The sequence below is a fragment of the Hydra vulgaris genome, chromosome 05 (genome assembly GCF_038396675.1).
Source record: "Hydra vulgaris chromosome 05, alternate assembly HydraT2T_AEP".
In the NCBI taxonomy this organism is placed as follows: domain Eukaryota; kingdom Metazoa; phylum Cnidaria; class Hydrozoa; order Anthoathecata; family Hydridae; genus Hydra; species Hydra vulgaris.
This window is the reverse complement of record NC_088924.1, coordinates 5,686,398-5,708,720: the sequence shown is the minus strand read 5'-3', so window position 1 is coordinate 5,708,720 and position 22,323 is coordinate 5,686,398. Positions and strand designations below refer to the sequence as shown.

Below are 22,323 nucleotides of genomic sequence, written 5' to 3'. Positions count from 1 at the left end.
AAGACGAGGTCATTATTTTTCTTCCAACATGTTACATCGAGTAGAAAAAGAATACAAAAACGAAAAATTAAAAATATACAAACCTCTCTCCGTTGGAACCGAATGTTATTTGAAAAAATATAAAATAGATTCCAAAGACACTTTTAGCAAATCGACTACTCGCGATCAACCCTATTTGGACACTACCAAAAAAGTAATTATTATCAAAGTCTCTCAGCGCTCTAACCCTTTAGTACAAGGTTATTTACCTGTTTATATTTATAAAGTGGGAATAGTAGGAATACGACTTTAAAAGTAAAACGAGAAGATTTGTCACTTATTAACGAATAAGACAAAGACATTTATTATAAAAACTTTAACGAATATGTTAATGCTTTTTTAAAACCTTTGAAAAAAATAGTGCAAGAAAAAAAGATAAAAAGAAAAAATGAACCATTTAACGTTTGACGATGTTTTAGATATAAATAAATATGATTGTAGCACGTATTATTTTAGCGAAATTAAAAACAAAAATGAAGCCTGCGAGCATAATAATGTCTTGAACGATTTTAGTTTACCGTTAACTCTTTACGATATTGACAAACCCACATTTAAAAATAACACCATTTTACATTTAGCCAGTATGGACGTACCTACCAATTTAACTCGAGTAGATGAAAACCTATCCTTCTTAGAAAACAATTATGGTTTAAGAATGGAATCCAAACCTTCTATGAAACAAATGTTAACAGACATTCAAAATAATATCATTAGCAATCCCACAAGAAAAATTCCATTTTATCTCATTACAAAAAATGTTGTTTTATACACTAATTTTCAAACTTTACCAGGTGACACTTTTTTAAATTTTGATATTTAGGATATGGAAAAAATGTCATCGTTTCATCAAGAAGCAATGGCGAGTATATTGTCTTCAGCAAAAATTTTTGGTAATCGTAGTCTAAGTCCTTATTAAGACGATTTTTTAATTAGAGGTTTAGAACTTTTTAATACTTCTGTAAATAGAAAACTTTATTTTACTGACTTTTTTCCAAGTTATCAAAATAAAAATAATGCTATATCCAATTGAAATTATTTTAATTTGAAATATTTATTCGATTCTAATACACACTTCCGTTTTGTAACTAACAACGAAAATACTATCATTTCAAAATTAAATATAGATTCAAACATGAACATCAAACAATATATACAAGCCTATCCACTGAGAAAAATGAGCTCTTTAAAGAGGTCTTTTTGTAGTAACCGAGGAGCTCATCCGAGAGCTCCTTTAAGAGGTCTTAAACGAGACAGTCCGCCAAGAGCTCTTCTAGGAGAGCTCTGAAGAGATTTTGGTGAAGAGTGTTTGAAGAGCTCCGCCAAGAGCTCTTTTTCAACTCTTCTTACTGAGTTCTTCATTTGATTTTCTCAGAGCTTATCCAGGAGCTCCTTAAAGAGTCTTAAACGAGAGAGTCCATCAAGAACTCTTCTATTAGACCGCTGGGTAGTGTTTGTTATAGAGCGTTTGTAGTGCTCTACTAAGAATTCTTTTTTTAACTATTAGGAGTTAAAAAAGAGCTTTTAGGAATAAGAGGAATTAATTATTTGTGCGTTTAGGCATGGCAGTACTAGAAATGTACTATGAGATTTATCTTATAGTACATTTACATCTCATAGTGCATATATGGTTTAAGTGAAGAAGATTTAATTTTAATATTAAAAAAAAGAGTAATAAAGCGTGATTGTTTTATAAATTCTTATTTTATTAATAAAATATTATAAAAATTACCATTATTATTTATATAGTATTAATATTATTACACGATATCAATATTTACTAAAAAATTAATCTTTGTTTTTAAGGTTCGTTAATACTTTTTTTCTCAATACTTTCTTCACTGTCTTCTTTGTTCTCTTCCCCCATCGAAACTTCTGTCTTATCGCAGCAAATCATTAGAGCGATCTCTGGTGTTATTAACAAATCGTGCTACTTTGCTATCTCTAATCGCCAATCGTGCCATCTTTTTGTCTTGGTGCCAGAGAAAATTTGAATAGTTGAAGCTAAAAACACATTATGTAAACATAGTTACTATTTTTTTTACAATAAACTTAACTCTATAATTAAATATAAAAACATGATACTTATGCCTAAAAACACAGGTATATGAGAATGTTATAATCAATCATGGCCAATAAGAGTGGCTAGGGCGGACGGGGGAATAATCCCTGGGCCAAATAATACTTTTTGATATTGGATAATATTTTTCAACAATCCCCTGAGGCCCGTATTGCTGGTCCACTAAGATTGTAGAGCAATTGTTTGAGCAATCCTTTAATTGCTTTAAAACAGTTTTCTATTTTTATTGCTGAAATTTGGTCTTATAAAATCAAAAGATTACTGAAAAATCTTTAAGGATGAAACAATATTGTTTAATGTTATATATATATATATATATATATATATATATATATATATATATATATATATATATATATATATATATATATATATATATATATATATATTTATATAATAATAATAGTAATAATAATAATAAAACTTCATTTTATAACGAAAATTAAATTACAGGAAGTAGCAAATGTCGTAACTACTGTAAATTTTCACACATTTGTGGAATTTGCAAATAAAATGCTCAACTTTTTCAATCAAAAACTTTAGCATTTTATTAAAAGAATTCGTTGAAAAGCCTATTTTTTCTTAAAACCAAACACAAACACAAATGATGTATTTAATAATAATAACCAAGATGATGAAAATTATGGATTTAAAACAAAAAATACCCCACCTTTTATACCATAATTTTGAAAATGACCTATTGCATATAACTAAAACAATAAAGTTTCGCCATATAAAAAACATATTTCAAACAGAATTAAAGTTAGATGTTAAAAAAATCAAATCAAACCCTAATATTTTGGTTTTTGCTGATAAAACAAATATTAGGAAACCAAAAAAGTTCGTGCGGTTTTTGGTAATTGAATTGTTTTTAGCATTTTTTACAACACCCACATCGCACAAGGCAAGTAGCTTTGTTGCGTAATAGAACGCGTGTGTCACGCGCAGTTGCTGCATATATAGTGTAGGCTTGTAACGAGCTTACAGGAAAGGTTTTGTGTAAAGAAAGGATGGCAACCCAACCAACGATTATTCGATCTTGCTTACTTTACGAGTTCAAACTTGGAAGGAATGCAACACAAGCGGCTAAAAACATCTGCACAGCATTTGGAGAAGGTACAGTAAGTGAACGCACAGCACAGAAGTGGTTTCAGCGATTCTCTTCGGGAGATGAGTCCATCGAAGACCTGCCGCGTTCTGGACGCCCATTGTTGGTTGATGAGGATGAACTGAAGGACGCTGTCGAGTCTGACTCCAGCCAAACTTGCCAAGAACTTGCAGTGAGGTTTGCTGTGAGTGTTGAAACCATCCGCCTGCATCTGCATGCGATTGGGAAAGCGTGGAGGCTGAGTCGGTGGGTTCCGCACAAATTGTCGATCGACAACAAGAAGCAACGGCTTACGATCTGCACATCACTCTTATCACGCCACAATGCTGAGCCTTTTCTTGATCGTTTATTGACATGCGACGAAAAATGGATTGTGTACAACAATACCAAGCGTTGCTACCATTGGTTGTCCCCCGATGACCCCATCCCAAAGACACCCAAGCCCAATCTCCACGAGCGGAAGGTTTTGCTCTGCATTTGGTGGACTACAGCTGGTGTGGTGCATTACGAGCTGCTCCCAACAGGCCCAACCATTACTGGACTGGTCTACTCAGCACAGCTGCAACGAGTTCACGACTTGTTGCTTGTAAAGCAGCCTGCACTGTTGCACAGGAGAGGAGTTCTGCTTCTCCACGACAACGCGAGACCGCACACCGCTCGCGTGACTCAGGACAAGCTCCAAAGCCTTGGTTGGGAGAGTTTGCCTCATCCACCATACTCGCCAGACCTCTCCCCTACTGATTTCCATTTTTTCTTTTCCCTGGGAAATCATTTAAAAGGACAGCAGTTCCGAGACCAGGACGCGGTTGAAATGGAGTTGAAAGCTTTTATAGACTCAAAGGACCGAGAATTATTTAGAAGTGGAGTAAATAAGCTTGTTTTACATTGGGAAAAGGTTTTAGATGCAATTGGTGACTATTTTGATGAATAAATGTACTTACTTTTGTCGTTTTGTGTGTTTTTATTATATACGGAAAAATCGCACGAACTTTTTTGGTTACCTGATAACAATTACCAACTCACAACAGAAACTATGAAAAAATTTTAGGCAACAACATTACTAGTTCTTATGAAAAAGCCCCTAAAAAATTTGGAAAATGCAATTGATTTAGAAGCGCAAAGTATTGCTAAAAAAATAAACCTTGATAACAGAATCAAACTAACTGCCCCTGCCCAAGTCTTCGTAACACTAAAAGACCCTAAACCAAATTTTCAAAACAAACTTCCTTGTAGGTTATTGGTTAACTCAATAAGTGAGATTGGACATGTAAGCAAAGTTAAATTGGACAAAAATAACAATATTCTTAGAAATAAATTAAATTTGCAATAGTGGAAAAATACCACTGATGTTATAAATTCTTTCTCCATAATCTGGTTGGTTCTCCATAATCGAAAAAAAAATGACTGTACATTTATTTAGTTAGACATTATTTCTACCCCTCAATAACTGCAGATATTTTAGATAAAACAAATCCTGATAAAACAAACCCTATAAAAAAACATTGTAGAAAAACCTTACTTTATTTTAATAAGGAAACTTGGAAAAAGAAAAACATACATGACTGCTTTTATGTAGCAATGGGAAATAATGACGGAGCAGAAATTTGTGAATTTGTTGGACTATATATTTTAGATTTATTTAGTAAAATAATCAATATACAAGATTTTTGGCTTTATCGCGACGATGGTTTAATAGTAATGCATAAAAAATCTGGTCCACAATTTAATAAAATTAGACAAGATATAAAAAGTTTTCAAAAATATTGGTTTTCAAATTGAAATTCACATTTAAAAATTGTGAATTTTCTTGATGTCACATTTAACCTCTCTGAAAATTCATATCAACCTTTCAAAAAACCAAACAATGAATTATTGTATATTAATATTAACTCAAATCATCCACCCCAAATTCTGAAATAAATCCTGATTTCAATTAACAGCAGGCTAAATCAAAACTCCTCTAATGAAAATGTATTCAATTCTTCTAAAAGAATATTTGAAGATGCCCTTAAAAAAAGTGGTTTTGAACATTTTGAACTAAAATTTGACCCTGAAAAAAAGAATACAAAAAAGCGAAATAGAGCTCAAAATGTAATTTGGTTAAACCCTCCATATAGCAAAAATTTTTCCACTAACATAGAAAACGTGTTTTTAAAATTGGTTGATAAGCATTTCCCGCCCTCTAATAAATTAAATAAAATTTTTATTCGAAATGCAATTAAAGTAAGCTACAGTTGCACAAAAAATATGGAAAGAATTATAAAGGGTCACAATAATGATGTGTTAAACAAAAAAGAAATTCTAAATGAAAAAGCTACAGAAAAGTGTAATTGTAAACAAAAAAAACATTTGTCCAATGAGTGGAAGTTGTTTATCAAAAAATGTGGTATATAAATGTGTTGTTTCCTCTAAGAATGTACCTGATAAACAATATGGAAAAAATGTTTTGCCAATCATAAGCAATCTTTTAAAAATAAAAATTATTTAAAAGACACCATGCTGTCAAAATATGTATGGGAATTAAAAGGTAATAATATTGATGATTTTATACTGAAATGGTCCATCCTTAAAACAGCGCCTGCATATAACAATATTTCCAAAAAATGCATACTATGCCTACAAGAAAAATTTGAAATAATTACTCATGCAAACCAAGAATGCTTATTAAACAAAAACTCCGAATTAATTTCTAAATGTAGGCACAAAAATAAGTTTCTCCTAAAAAACTATAAAAATAAATGAGCTCAAATAATAGTTACATTAAACCTCTTTTTTTGAAATTTTTTGTTAAAAAAAAATAAAAGCAAAAGTAATCATTTCTAAAGAGTTCTTTTTATAATAGTGTAAGCAAATTCCACAAATGTGTGAAAATTTAAAGTAGTTAAGACATTTATGACTTCATTCATTTCTGATGAGTCTTTATTGATGAAACACAGTGTTAAATGAGAAAAGTTTTCGTTAAGTGATTTTCTACTAATTTATATATATATATATATATATATATATATATATATATATATATATATATATATATATATATATATATATATATATATATATATACACACAAAATTGTTTGCAGTAAATCTATAACAAACTCACTTTTCAGCAAATTTTCCAGGTTATCAGAAATGTTTACCATGATTTCCAAAGTTATTGATATTTAGATGAATGTGCACGTTACATGTGCTATAAATGTGTTAAACACCAGTAAATGACAGTCATGGGCAGTCAACTGCCCTCCAAGCTTCATCCATGACAACTAAAAAAAATTAAAAAACAAATTAATGTATTATTTTATTTATCCATTGCCAAGGAATGATTATCATGGCAATGTGCACATAATCAGGAATTAATAAAAACTTACCATATTTATCAGATACTGTCCACTATCCTGACATTTGTAAGAAACTATCCTGTCATGATTTTGCCAAAACCGATCCCTCAATAGGTTCATCCCCAAAACACACCTTAATGTTTAAAAATCAACAGTATAATTATATACTAAATTTAAGCTAAAAAATGTGCCTTGATAAAAAAACGTCTGAAATAATTTGCCCTTAAATTACCATTAACGATTAAGAAATTCGTCGTTTTAAGGCATAGTAAAGCCTGGATATAAAAAAAAAAGTAAAGCCTAATTATAATACCAATAATACAACTTATATGATAATTAAAACACAATTAAATCGCAAATAACAAAAGAGTTGAGCAGTATAAATTTTTGCTTTTTAAAGTTTTCTCACTCACAATTATAATAAATTATATATGTATAATTACACAGATAATATATTGTATTTATAACTAAATAAATTTTAAGGTTTAATATAATTGTTATGCATTTCACTATATTATATTATATTATAATTAACAAAATAATAAAAAGCAAAATCTATAAGAGCAATTCAAATTTAATATCTATAAAAAATATTCAAATTTTTTTTTTCTGATTTCCTTTGTAATCTTGTTGTTAGCCTTAAACATGGCGTCTTTCAAGCCTTTTTCAATCTTTACAACGTCTTTGTGGCCCAGATGTTTCAACACAGCTAAAAATAGATTCAATTTATTTTATAATATTCAATGCAAAGACTAAGTTTTCATATAAAAATCTATAGTTGTCATTACTGGCCTATCAGTGTAGAGTACACACTCCCATTCTTGACTGCCACCTTTTTTTTTCCAGATGTTTTATTTCCAGCATAACAAATTGTTTTTAACATGTCTGGAGAGAAAATTTCTTTCATTATCATTTTAGCTGCTGTCGTTGTTGCAAATGTTTTCAACGTGAGTGCCTTGTATGTTCCAAAAGCGACATTTTCTGAAGGAAATAAAAACATTTTAAGAAAAAAATATTTTACATAATAATAATAAAGATAATGCTATACCAATAAGATATAAAAAATATAATATAAAACTTAATCTGCATTATTTCACTTAATCTGCATTATGTTCATTTAATATAAAGATTTTTTTTCATATAAAGTTTTTTTAGATGCCTGTTATACTTAACAACAACCAAGATTACAATTAAAAACAAAACAAAATAACAACTTCAGATGGAAGCAGACAAAAAAATCTTCAAAAGCCCTTGTAACGCTCATTTTTATTTTATATTTCAAAGCCTTGAAAATATTGTATATGTCGTTTGCTAAATCTTTGACTAGATGCAGTAGCTGCAGTATAAATAAATGAATAAATTTTATAAGTTATAATTTGATTTATATTAGCATGTGGCTAGAGCATATATAGGCTCCCTACTTTTTAATAACAATAATAATAGATTCCATTTTGAACATATTAACTTTAATAATAATAAGAAAATATATATATTGTATTAGCTTACCCAAGTTTTGACAAAGGAGTCATTTTTCAATTTTTCCTCCAAATCAAAATACTGCTCTTTTGTGGTCAAAGGCAGGCATCCTAATATCGGATCATCCTCAACCTTATCATTGTCCATGTTTGTTTTAAGAGATCGTTTTTTATTCTGAAGAACGCTCTTTATATCAAGAGCATCCATCACAACATATGTAAAATTCAGCATGTGCTGGTTAATCTCTAAAAAAATGAAAATTATTCAGGATTTTTATTGCGCAATTATGAAATGAAGTTTAATTCTTATTCACAGTGAAAGAGTTTAATTTCAATGCTATGTTTTGTAATTGAGAGAGTATATTTGTTATGTAAAAAAGTAAACAATGTCAGATCACACAGACCATAGACCTTATATGCACTATTTACCTGTTTGAGACATATCGCTGGCTTTCTTTCTGTGCCTATTTGAACTACCCAATGTTCCATTGCACCACGCATTAAATTCAGCATCAGTTTCAACTTAACAAAAAAAAGTAATGAAAAAATGTAAGACTGTTGAGCTTTTAACCTAAATGTATTTTTTATATTGGAACTCCTATTACGCAGATTCAAATTCAAAATATATACAAATATATATATATATATTTCTTACACTAACACTCAGTCCTTCGCTTATCATTTCCTACCTCTTACACAGGGACTGCTCCTAGTCTCCTTTGGTAGCAAAGTAAGTCCTATACCCTTGGCATTAGGACTTAGTTCTCTGCACATGACAGGAGACCTATCCCCAAACACAGGCGATCTAGAAGAACTAGATGCTAAAAAATAAAATTATACTATTTCAAATAACAAATGCAAGACTAAAAATATCACAAAAAGAAACCATTAATTATCAATTATCTTTAATCCTGTAATATATGCATAATTAATTATCATTAGCCATAGTTTTACTGTTATTATTAAAAAAAAAAATTCATTCTGCACAAACTACACATAAAAACTTTTGAATTTAATTTCTTATTAACAAAATCCAGTCTTTTATCATTACCTACCTTTTTTACTAGGACTGCTCCTTTTTCTCATTGGTGTTGAAGTAAGTCCAATACCTCTGTCTGTAGAACTTTGTATTCTAGTCCTGGCTGAAGGAGACATATCTCCAAACATAGGGGATCTAGAAGTACTAAATTCTGCAAAAAAGAATGTCCAATCACAAGATTTAATGGAGTTTGTAACTTGAATTAAAAAATAAAACAATTTTTTCAGTTTTTATCTACCAAAATTTTTATTTGTTTTTTAAATTAAATATAACTCATCAACACTTGACTCTGAGTCATGAAACAGGTTCTTAAACACAAAAATTTATATTTTCATTTTTGCTTATTCTAAACAGTTTTTAATTATTAAACCTAATATAAAAAAAAAACTGATATAGAGCAATAATTATTATTCATCTTATTATTCAAAATTGCATGTTAATTGTAACTGTTTATTATTTAAAAAATGAAGAGTATACCTTTATCTAAAAACATTTTACTACTTTAATAAATGTTATTTATCTGCATTACCTATTTGGTGAGAAACAATCTCTGGAGATTCATTGTTATTCTCACTTCCAATTTGGGGAGTCAGCTGTTTGTCAGCTGAGTTTTCTGGAGTATCAGAAAAATTGATTTCAGGAGAAAACAATATTTTTTTATAATTTTTTCTCGCTGTGTGGGTGTCCGCTGACTTTTGATTACCTGTAAATCAAAATTATTTATACATTTAATTGCAACTATTATAAAACATAAAAATAAAATACAGGTTTTTAAAATTATTATTATTAAATGTTAGTTCCGAAACTGTACAAAAAATTCTATATGCTATTATTCTCAACTTAATAATTAAAAACAACATTGATTTTTTGTTGTTGTAATATATGTTTTATTACCTGTATTTAAAAGAGTGTTATCTAAACTAAATTAAGTGACAATTGAAAATTAAACACATCATATTAAATTTTATTTCAACCTACCCAAATTTTGTACTGCTTTTTTCCGCTTGTATGCTGGAAAAGGTGGTGCTGCAGACAATCTAAAATTGTTTTAAACATTTTCCTCCTCCTCATCCCAATAAGCAAGATGCAGCAAATCCCTGGCCTTTGCTGATAAACGAACCTTTCTCTTTGGCTGAGCTTCATCGTCTGCAGTTGTTACATTACCAACAAATGTATTTTTCTTATCGAGCAACACCTTACTCTTAGCTTCTGCAAGTGAAACTGCAAGCAAAAATTGTATCCTGTTATAAATAAATAGACTTAAATGTAAAATATTACATTCATTTTACAAGTTAAAAAATTACCATTTATTATTAAGCAATACCATTTATTATTATACCATATATTATTAAGTTAATATTTTTATCAATTTTAATATATAGTTATTGGGTACATATAAACCTTTTCAGAAATAATTTCAAACCAGGTTTTCACAACAATAATACTTGTTTAAGCTTGGTTTCCAATAGTTAAAGAAATGTTGTACAACAGTTGTGCAATTTTGTTGCACAACAATTAGTGCGGAAATAGATTTATTTCTATCTTTGCAACCACTGTTTTACAACATAAATCTTGTTGTACAACTGGCGTTAAGTTGTGCAACTTAGCTAGAAAATGTCTCCATTTTAAAACAAAGTTGTTGGGCAACTGTTGTACAACACTTTTACAGTTATTAGAAAACAAGCTTTAAAATGAATTTATTTAAAAACTGTGTGGATTTTCATATGCAATGCATTAGATAATTTTTCTTTTGTTTTTTGGCAAATTTCATAATTTTGATTAGGACATAATAAAAAGCAGTTGAATAGTATTTTTTATACTGACTATTTTTTCTCAAAATACTGCCTTGGTAAAGCTTCCACTCAAATATTCCAGTAAGGGGTTCAACACAAGACTCAATCATCTCCTCTTCTTCTTCCTCTGTTAGGTTGCATGGCCAATAAAAATCTGCAGATCCTACTAACCAGGCCATTGGCGCATGCATTGCATGCGGATATGGCGTTTTGAACCGGAATGCAACATACATGTTTGACATCTTGGGAAATAAATCTTTTAAATAATATAAATTTTGAATATTTTAGTATATTATAGTATAGTTTAACAAATATTTGAGTTTTACGAACGCGAAACATCGCGCTGGACGATTTTCTTTATGACAAGGCCTGTGTGTATATATATATATATATATATATATATATATATATATAATATATATATATATATATATATATATATATATATATATATATATATATATATATATACATATATGTATTTTTAAAATACATTGTATCATATTATATTAAATGTATTGTATCATTTATACTATACATTTTATGATACATTGTATCATATATATAAGATTTATATTATACATTTTATGATATGTTATATTATAATATATCATATAATGTATCATATGTATCAAATGATAAATCAAAGCTCAAAGATTGATGCATATAGATGCATATAATATATATATATATATATATATATATATATATATATATATATATATATATATATATATATATATATATATATATATATATATATATATATATATACACTTCAGCATAGGTTCATTTTCTTTATGAAAAAGGTCAATGAGCACCCTTGATACAATTTGTGTTAAAAAATGGTTTTTTGTATTTAAAATTTAAATAATAAATAAGTTAATATTTTTCCATTACTGTTATTTGTGATGCCCCATTTCGGCCTTAGTTCACAGAACTTGTTGAATCCAACTTTTTGTGTTTGGTATAACTTTTTAAACTCAAGATAAAGTTCCTTTATTCGAACTAATATTAAACATTTTTGTTTATGAACTTTTACATTATTTATATGCACAGAAACAAAGTCTTTTTTTCCGGGACATTCCTCATAAACTCATTAGATTCGCAAATTTCAGTAACTTTTTGTTTAATAATATCTTCTAAAGGCTGTTCTATTTTAGCCTCAGGTTTAGCAAGTATTCCTATTTCATTTTTCAACTTTCAAGTTTTCTTTATGAGAAGTTCTGAAACTGAAAATGTTTTGCAAGTTTTTTAGTGTTAGCAGTTGAACTTTTTCTTCCTTCAAACTTATTTTCATTTTATTTTTTATTGCATCTAACAGTTTGTTTAAATCATTACAGTTTATACATTTTTGCTCTTTTTCCGATTCTATATCTTTTGGGTCTATATCCAATGCTGACGCTACTAGGTTCGTCATACTTGTTGCAATTTTTTTGCTTTTTGCTTTCCATATCCTAAATTGTCACACCAACTTACCAGGTATGCAAGGTCCCGAAAGGACTCCGGTTTTATATCTCTACTTTTTCCAAGTCTGTAGTGTTCAGAAGCTCTAAACATGTTTGTTGACTTATGACCTGTTATAAGAAAAAAATTCATGAGATTTAATGAACTTGAAACTTTTTGTTTTTATGCACGGAGTCCCGGAGTCCTTGCCAACATTATACTTAAGGACTCCGGGCTCAAAAAATGATTTTTCCTCTAACCTAAAAGTCTCAATTTTTTTCCTATTAGTAGTCAATAAACTTATATTTTTAGAGCTCCTGGATACCAAAAACTAGGATAAAGTAATCTTTTTGTGACTTTCAAATCCGGAGTTTTTTTTGGGACTCCGCATTCCTGCCGCTTTTAATGGAGACATTTTTTAATGGAGATATTTCCAATAAAGACACACTCATTAAAAACTGTCTAATTAAGGTCTGAACAACTAAAAATTTCTTCAGCAACTTCATCTTGACTAACTTCTGTAATTTTTTCAAGTTTGAATTCATTCATACAGTTAGTACAAACTTTTTGACCTGGTTTGATCTTAAGTTGATTTGCTATTGATATGTTGACTTTATGCAATCATTTGATAATTTTTTTCTTGGGGACTTTATTCAGATCACAACAGTATTTTTGAAGCCCTTGAAATATAGGCTTTTTCATAGTGAAAACATATCTCCTCATTTGGTTCAAAAGTGTATCCTATCCTTTGAATTAAAACTTCAATATCAGTAACTTTTAGTCTTAATCTTTCTATTACAATCTTTATTTAAAACTCTTCCCAAACAAAATTTTTCTGACAATTTTTCTGACATTTCTTACTAATCTTAAAATATTAAAATCGAGGGTTAAACATGTAACATTGTAATCTAAAAAAAAAAACATTTTTATATTTTTCCAGTAATAAAATCAGTATAAATGAAATCTCAAGTACAAATGTGATTAACACCATCTAAAATGCAATCAATAAACTTTATCTTCAAATAACTTTTTCTGCATACACAAAATTTTTCAGGTTTTGGTTCTTGCAATATTAAAAATTAAAATAATGAAATCCAGAAAATACTGTGTAGAATTGAATTTTACTACAAACACTTGAAGCAATTGAAGTATTTTACACTCAAATTATAACCATGTGAAAATTATACCATTATAACTATATCATATCCATAAAATTAAACAAATACATATTATCAAATCAAATAAATTAAGTTAAGACACAGATAATGTTATTTTAGGGAAAACTGATTAGATTTATGTAGGGAAAAAATAAAAGCATACACCTAGGTCATAGGGCTAAAATCATGTCATAAGATAGAGTATAGGTCTTTAAATTTTTTTGGTGATTGTCTATATATAGAACCTTGCCAGTAAAAAGTTTCATAATTTATTTTAACTGTCTACGTTACTTTTTATGCCTACAAAGTGAATGTAATTTATGATATTTTTTTAAAAAAGCGACTTTTTTACAGGCTGCTGCAAGTGCTAAAATAACTTTTAAAACATAATTTAATTTTTTTCCGCAAGTGGTTACTCTAAATATACAAAAGTAACAAAAAATTAGCACAGCTTGTCTATTGGTATTGAACTGCAGCACATTTAAATTTCCAAATTTTTTTTCTAATATGGCGTTATTTAGCAATTTTGAGGTGCAAGAACTAAAAAATTGTTGAAAATCAGCCAAAAACACCCGCAAAAATAGATAGTTTGGGTGAAAAACTTATATTACCATAAATAATACACACACACACACACACACACATATATATATATATATATATATATATATATATATATATATATATATATATATACATACATATATATATATATATATATAAATATATATATACATATATATATATATATATATATATATATATATATATATATATATATATGTGTATATATATATATATATATATATATATAGACATATATATACATAATATGCCACAAAGTTTGTTGTTTTTTTGTTGTTTTATATGAGCAATGTAGTAATGGAAAAATTGCAAATGAATTGTCATCATTTTTAAGTTTTACACATTTGCCTTTCACATTTTGCAGTCGGACAATCTGCAATGGGCCCAAGTCCATAGCTATATAAATATTTAGGTTTGAGGATCTACATGGAACTTTATATAAATCAAAAAGTCTAGTAAATTTTCTTGCAATCAGAATACGTTGATTGCTTCCGGTTAATTGAGCAATATTCTCCAATACAAAAACCTCATTTTTGCTAGTCATGAAGCAGTTGTTGGGAATACTACATTTTAAGGTGAAAGTTTCAAATTTTACTGATGTATATTGTGGTCCATTGGTCGCATCTATAAGTGGACCTCTAACATGTTGTTTTAAAAATTCAATATTTTTAAAGTGAATAGACTTTTTTACAGGTACATTGATCTTTCTTTCATGTTCACGCTTTCCAATTTGTTGTAATGGGTTAGAATATGTCTGCAGCATATTTCTAATGTATCTATTTGCACTTTCAAATGCAAATGCAGAATATTTTTCAATTGGGCCGAATTTCCTTACATCATTAGCTACATGTATTAGCGAGTGGATATTAGCACTCACAAGATAGTTTCCTTATAACATAGCAAAATCAGTAACAAAATTTATAAGTAAAATTTCACAATAAGCAATCTCAAGTGGTGTTGCTTGCCTTGTAAGAATACTTATAGCAACATGTAAAGTTAAAAAATGGTGATACAGAGCTTTATTTCTTTGTGAACCACCAAGTATTTGTTTCATAACAAGAGGACCAACATAAAGAAGGAAAAGACAAAATTCTGTGGCTTTAAATAATGCCAAGTATGTTAGTTCTTGAGGGCGACGTTGAAACTCAAATGGGATTTCATTTTTTATGGTCATTATCTTATTAGAGACTCTAGATCTTATATTTATATTAAGCTTATTTACACTCGGCGCTTTACCAAATAACTGTTTTAGTATTTTCTTTACTGTACCTATGTATATTTGATGCATAGGGTCAATAACTATCATAGTTATTATATCTAAAAAAGGTATTTGCTCAAGAGGTGTTTCACCATGGTGATGCTCTGGTTGCCGTCTAGCTCTGAAAGATGCATTTGTTCTAATTGCTGCATTAATCTCCAAGAAAGCCTGTCTGTTGTTTATTCTTTCTCCAACCACTTCACATTTTGTACAGGAATATTGCCCTGTATGTCCAATTGTATTAAGGATAAAACTTATAGCTGGGAGGTCACAAACAAATCCACTAATACGAACATTAAATTGTTTATTTTCAAAAGCAATACCCTCATTGCACAGTTCAAGGCATTCATTAACAAAATCACTCAGATATAAATTTAATGAATCAGGTTTTTTAAATCCATGGAATATACCAATTTTAAACACAGATACAGAATTTAAATTGCTTACTTTACTAATATTGACATGAATTGGCTTGTGCTGCTTTTACTTATGCTAACACCGTCAATGTTTATTAATACTTTAAGGATGCTGCCACTATCCAAAATATCATTTGTCTCTTGAAGTGATTCTATTATTCCTGATCTGATTCCAAAATGGTAATAATAACCTAGAGGAATTTCATGTAGAACTACTTTTTCTGTAAGAGCTTTTATTAATGCTTTACGAGTTTTTGGCAATTTATCAGTGAAACATGGATGCCTTCTTAATAACTTTAGTAGTTTCTTGGTTGCTCTTTCAGTTAGAGCTGACTCAACCACAAACGTTGCTAACTCTTGTCTAATATTTACTTCTTCATCACTTGAAAACAAGGCAGCTACATCTGATGAATCATCTGGAATAGGTTGAGGTATTTGAGGAAGTAGTGTTTGGAGAGGTGGTAATGTTGGTAAAGGTGAATCAACTAGTTGATGGAGAGGTACTTCAGTATCTAAACTCTCAAAATCTGCATTACCATTACTTGAGTCTGTATCGGAGTTATGCTCTACTGAAGCTTGCTCTCTGCGATATTTTATTCTCTTGTAGGCTTGTGAGCGCGATAGCTTATGAAAATTAATTCTCTTGTTCATACTTGCTGCAAAAATAATGTGTCATTTTCATTATCACTATATTGACTGATGTATAATTATTTATTTGTAGTCAAAGTTTTAACATTACATAATAGATAACTCTAGTAGCGTTAAAGTAGTTTAACATAACAAAAACTATATATAATTCCAGTATATATATCAATATATCAATATATAATTCCAAGTAACAAAAATTATACAAACAATAATAATAAAAATAATGCTTTAATCAGACTGAGTGACACTGATTATCAGTGTTTGTTTAAAACACTCAGTGTTTGTTTATAACACTATAGTGTTACAAACAATTATAATCAGTATACTGTAATTTAAATACTAAATACAAAAAATAATTAAGAATATAAAATTCAAACCCTAAACTCCTCCATAAACGAGTACTATATAATACTTGTGCAAAATATTTTGTTAAAATTTCAAATAATTTAATTTCAAAAAATAAAATAGCACTTTAATATATGTTTTCTCGTAAAATTATAAAATGTAACGCATAGAACTAAATATAAAATTATGCGCATGCGCCTCGAAGCAACATTTAACGCATTTTACAAAAAAAATTTTGTAAATGAAAAGTTCTGCAGAGAGCTCTACTAGGATTACTCATTTAAATGAATAAACTGAAAGTAATATTATGTACTTAAAAAATATTATACATTCCTTAAAAAGAAAAACTATAGTATTGGGTACATAATTTTCATATAAAAAGTGAAATTGAATCAATATAATACATAATATACACATATATGTACATAATAAAATTTACTCTTCAATCTACTCTCCAAGCGGAGTTTATTGTAGAGCTCCAAGAGCTCCGCATGAGCTCATTTTGCTCATAGGGTATTCTTACATTAGCGTTCATAATTATAATTTTTTTGGTATTATAAACCAAAACAAATGAATTTATTAATAACCCTTCTTATCTTTACCCTATAAGATCGAGTATTGGAAATAAAACGAACGAAAGAGGGCTATTTTATTTTAGTTTTTTTTTCAAACAGAACAACCGCAGATCAATACACTGTTCAAGATTTTACATCTTTACTGCAATATCATTATCTTTCTCACAAATCAAGATATGATAATTTATATAACTTCTCTTTATTAACTCGAACTAGCAAAAATTTTCTCCTTTACATAAATCATCCAGAAGTAGCTCCAGGTGATATAGCAAATCTAACACCTCAAAGAGAAATCATTTTAAACATTGTATAAGAAACTTTTGCGCTTCCTTTTATTCATGTCATGGTAACACCGAAATATGGCGGAGCACTTGGTCGAAACTCTCCGACAAGTCCTTTTGTTCCAGACACACGCGATACTAATAGTTTATCCGTTGATTTAGATATTTATATTAATAATATTTTACCTACTACAGAAAGCGTAAAAACAACTAAAATGAAATATGTTATACCATGGCAAATTTCTTTTTTTTTATTAAAAATAATGACCAACTCAAACCCAATAAAATCCAAAGGTAATATATAATATAGAAACCGAACTTATTGATATTACTATCAAAATTAACGCTTTATGGAAAATTTGGAACGATCATGTCAATGTTAAAGACACTAACGGAAACTATACACAAGAAAAAATGACCTTAGAAGGTTTTGTATAAATTTATAGACTTGCCATTATAGGAGCGTATGGAAATATAGCAACAAAATTCCTTAACGTTTATGAAACAGGCATAGGTGTCGAACCGACGGAAATCTTTACAAGTTTTTATCAAATTTTTTTCCGAATACAAGTCAAAGAAAATATTATCGATTTACTTTAAAGAACATACCGTTATTATCTTTACCAATACCTTTTTTTAATGTTGAACAAATCATATGGCCCGAACGAAAATTAAAAATGTTAGACGTTTTTACTGAAAGTATAAACTATCAACTACCTAACAATTTACTCAAATTTAATTTAAACAATATCACTTTTTCTGGTTTTGTCTATGAGGGATCTTATCGTTATACTTACAATAAACTAATAACAAGTCAAGAATACGAAATCGCTTCTTGCAGTCCTAAAGACGGTTTAAATAATAATTACACCTTTTGATGTTTGCCGTCCTTTGAAAGACAATTATCATCACCGATACAAATAAGTAAAGCCTTAATTAATTCAAATAAATCTCTTTATTTTGAAATGAAAGCAAATGAAATTTTTCCATATCATCGACAATTCGGAATATTTATTACTTTTTAAACTTTACCTTCCAATTTGCCTGACGATATTTATAAATTAATTTCAGCAAATTTGAGTTTAATAGCAAAATACAACGCAGGAACATTTATTGAAATTTTGCTATATTGTGAACAAACCAAACCCATTTTTTCAAGTACCATCAAAGTACCTCTTGTCCCAACAAGTACTTTAGAAAGAGCTACTACACCGAGTCATAAAACATGGTTAAATAGTGTCAAAACTATATTACAAGGAAATAATCCAACAGAATTAATATTTTATTGTACTTCGCTTAATGGTCAATTCATTTATCAAAAAAGAGCGATGGTACGATTATACAAACTTGGACAGACAGTTTACCTTTAAAAAATATCATTTTAAAAATGTATCAACCTGTTGGAAACAATCCTATACCTTATACTTTACTTTTACAAAGAGATCAATACAGTTTAACTCAACAAATCAATCCCTTTTTTATGCAAGTGGATTAAAATATGACTAACGCCATGTCACTAGATTTTTAAATTCAAAAAAAAAGACTCGCTCTCTTAAGATGTGCTCTTGTACAAATTAGTAATTTTAATAACACCGTTTCCAATTTTCACACTACTACAGACAGTTACATTTTTATCAAATGCGATCAAGCTGTAAATTGTGGAATGTATGTGAACAAAATTTATGTTCCCGGATTTGTTGCTTTTTTCAATTTATTAGACTACACCAATTCTACTCTAGTCACCACCAATATTGATTTTACAAAAAATCGTAATACTTCTATTCAAGGACAATTATCCACCTTTGATATCAACGATGTAGGCGATTTGGAAACAAACAAGATAGTCGTTTCTCAACTCAAAATCTGAACCTCTTACCTTTACTAATCTTAGTTCTACTGCTTTTTTAAATCCTACTTTAAAGATTCAAATGGTTCCGTTTTACAATTAACTAGTTTGATTAGTATAAAATAATGTCTTTTATTTTTTATTATGATTAAGAAAATATAAAAAGAAAAAAAAGTTGTTATTTTTTTTCTCTCACCTACTTACAAAAACAAATGAGTCTCTTTTGTGCCAAAGGAAGATATCATAAAAATTTAGTCAATTTAGAAGAAAAAATGATGCAAGAATCAAAAGTAAATCCTAAAGAACAATTTACTCAAATTAAAAATCACATGCAACAAATACAAAATCAACTGACTCAATATTCCTACTAAATCTGAATTACAAAACGAGAAATCCGAATTGGATAAAATTGAAAAATAAAAAAGAAAAAAGAAGAAATACCAGAAGAAAAACCTCCCAAGAATAGGAGAAAAAAGGAACAAATCAAATCCAAACCTAAAAAACGAAAATATTCAGAATCTGAAACTAAAAGTTCAGAAGAAAAAGAACTTGTTAAAAAAAACCTAAAAGCAAATCAACTCCTTTACACATTTGTTTACAATGCTTTCAAGAAGTCAATGCCGTCGACAAAATAAACGGTTTATGTAGAAACTGTATTATTCAACAAAAAGCCATTTTATCAAGTCCACTCATGCAGAATAACAATGAAAAAAAGAAAAAAAAATTGAATAATTCTAATTAAACTTGGTTACACTCGTGCTTTAAAAGACGTTAAAAATAAAAAAATACCAATTAAAAAAACCACTTCAGAATCAGAAGAGGAATAAATAGAAAAAAAAATGTTATTCTTTTTTAAAAAAATGGGTTCGTTAGCTAAATATATGAGAGATGGTGACGGCAAGCGTTATACACCTAATACAAACGGTCATGTTACTATTGAAGATGTTTTGGCACAAGCCGACCAGGAAAATCATTTATTGCAAAAAGCAGCAAGTGGTAATATTAGCGCAGAATATAAAGCACTATTAAATGAAAAATATCCTGGTTTTCAAACAGCTCAAGCTCAAGATGAAGTCATTGCTGTTAATAATCAAAAATTTTCTTATGATCTTACTTCTGACATGGCTAATTTAATTTTTTTTACCACTTTACTTAACGAATGGACATATCTACTAGATTATTATATAGATTTTGATTTATTTCTTTATAAAAATGTGAACACGCAAACGAGATTTACACCTGTAACAGACGATGACTTGGCAAAAAAAGTCTGTCTTTGTAACAACCTTATACATGCTTTAATTAAAACTGTCAAATTTTATCCCAATTATCAAAAAAATAATACTACTTGTGCAAACAACGCTATCTTTTTTCGTCCTTATGATCGTTTTAGAGCAATGCTAATTAAAAAAAGTTATATGAAAGCTTTTAGAGAATTGATGATTAATCCTAATTTAGGTTTAACAAAAGACACTGAAAATGCTACAACCCCTATAAAATATACTGAAACCAAAACGCTTATACAACCCGCAGACCCTAATGAACTCATTCGTCCTCTCAACACAGCAAGCAAGGCTGCTCCAGCACCTGCTGGTTATCAAACAGCACTAAGAGATAGATATAATGCTTTCATGACTGGGGAAAAAGGTTGTAAATTTAGAGTACCTTTGAGTTTATTATGTGAAGTTTTTCCAATCAAGGAATATTTTAGAAAAAATAAACAAATTAGATTGGAATTTTATATTGAAAACGATATGAATCAACTATTAGAATAGGTAAGACCTATAAAAGAGGCTGACATAACAGCACTTGCTAATGTGGGAGTGGCTATAAAAAACCCAATGTTTTATTGCAATACATATAGACTCAAACCTAGTTTACCCTTGGAAAAATCTTTATATCTTAACAGTAAAAAAGACGAAATGTATACTTTACTACGTATTGCTCACTACGAACAAGTTGTCACCAATGTAGAAAATGTCGCAGAAGTCACTATCAATTTAGGAAGTATAAAAATAGCAGATCTTGTACCCCACAGCATTATATTTTTCGTTCATTCAAAAAACGAAAGCCATTATTTAAGCAAAGGTTGTTTTACACCGGTTGAAATGTCATGCAACATGATTAAAAAATCACCCTTCATAATTACAGAAGAACATATGCAGGTGATACTACCAAACACTATTTAACAAAGCAAGACGATCAATGGACCATTTGGAGAAGTTATGCTTCCTGGTCTAAAGGAAATACACCTTCTACTTTTAATATTAATAATTTTGCAGATTTTTATAATGCCGATGATGATAGTTTATGAGACATCCTAAATTATACCTTAGTACTACTAACACTTCAGAATCCTCAGTCATTGATACCACCAGCGATTTAAATTTTATCAACGATAAACCTACTGCTACCATTGCTGGAAGTAATTCGTTTCAAATCAATGTACAATTTACAGAACAATTTAAAGGAGTACTTATTATGTATTTGCAATATCCAGCTCAAGTTGTAGAACTTGGGTCAGGAGACGACACGGATCTCGGCTATATTCCTACCAAATTTAAATCGTCCTAATTTGCTATAAAAATATTTTTAATTTTATTAAATAAACCCTATTTGTATTTATTATTTTATAAGTAATCGACTATTTATTTCTAAAAAAATCTTAAAAAACCATAAATCTTGTTTTTTTATTTGTTGTGTTCATGGCTCGCAGACGTACAAGAAAAAGCGGAAACCGTCGTCATCATCGTCGTCTTCATAGAGGTAGCGCACAGCATCATAGATGGAAAAGAAAATTTTTTACCAAAGTAAAAAATTTTGCTAAACGTCTACTAAAATCAAACGTAGGAGGTTACGCTTTGGATTATCTTCAAAAGCAATGCAATGCGTAAAAAA

General features: G+C 29.0%; 1 protein-coding gene and 1 long non-coding RNA gene across 5 annotated transcripts; both read right to left on the bottom strand.

The window, feature by feature from the left end:
• Nucleotides 1–1,718: 1,718 nt before the first annotated feature.
• LOC136079948 (uncharacterized) lies at nt 1,719–6,901 on the bottom strand. The gene is made up of 3 exons (XR_010638334.1): nt 6,592–6,901; nt 6,327–6,486; nt 1,719–2,040 (listed from the first exon to the last, which is right to left on the bottom strand). It is a non-coding gene; the product is annotated as an uncharacterized LOC136079948 (long non-coding RNA).
• A 67-nt stretch (nt 6,902–6,968) lies between these two features.
• On the bottom strand, nt 6,969–11,230 carry LOC136080487 (uncharacterized). 4 transcript variants are annotated; one of them, XM_065797207.1, is made up of 9 exons: nt 10,900–11,225; nt 10,054–10,296; nt 9,605–9,778; nt 9,092–9,210; nt 8,726–8,857; nt 8,466–8,558; nt 8,068–8,282; nt 7,354–7,542; nt 6,969–7,270 (listed from the first exon to the last, which is right to left on the bottom strand). In XM_065797207.1, the coding sequence occupies exons 4-8, from the start codon at nt 9,201–9,203 to the stop codon at nt 7,504–7,506; spliced, it is 591 nt and encodes a 196-aa protein (XP_065653279.1). In that variant the 5' UTR covers nt 9,204–9,210; nt 9,605–9,778; nt 10,054–10,296; nt 10,900–11,225; the 3' UTR covers nt 6,969–7,270; nt 7,354–7,503. The 4 variants fall into 4 exon arrangements, with proteins under 4 accessions (XP_065653279.1, XP_065653280.1, XP_065653277.1 ...); XM_065797208.1 differs by having other exon boundaries at nt 6,971–7,270; nt 9,092–9,226; nt 10,054–10,316; nt 10,900–11,230; XM_065797205.1 differs by having other exon boundaries at nt 6,971–7,270; nt 9,092–9,226.
• Between the last annotated feature and the right edge of the window lie 11,093 nt (nt 11,231–22,323).

Coding starts and splice junctions, on each gene's coding strand:
- LOC136080487 (XM_065797208.1), bottom strand. CDS start 9,203: ATGTTTGGAGATATGTCTCCTTCAGCCAGGACTAGAATACAAAGTTCT. Junction 8,559..8,725: donor GAGCAGTCCCTGTGTAAGAG/GTAGGAAATGAT, acceptor TTTTTTGTTAAG/TTGAAACTGATGCTGAATTT. Junction 7,543..8,067: donor ACTCCTTTGTCAAAACTTGG/GTAAGCTAATAC, acceptor TATTTCCTTCAG/AAAATGTCGCTTTTGGAACA.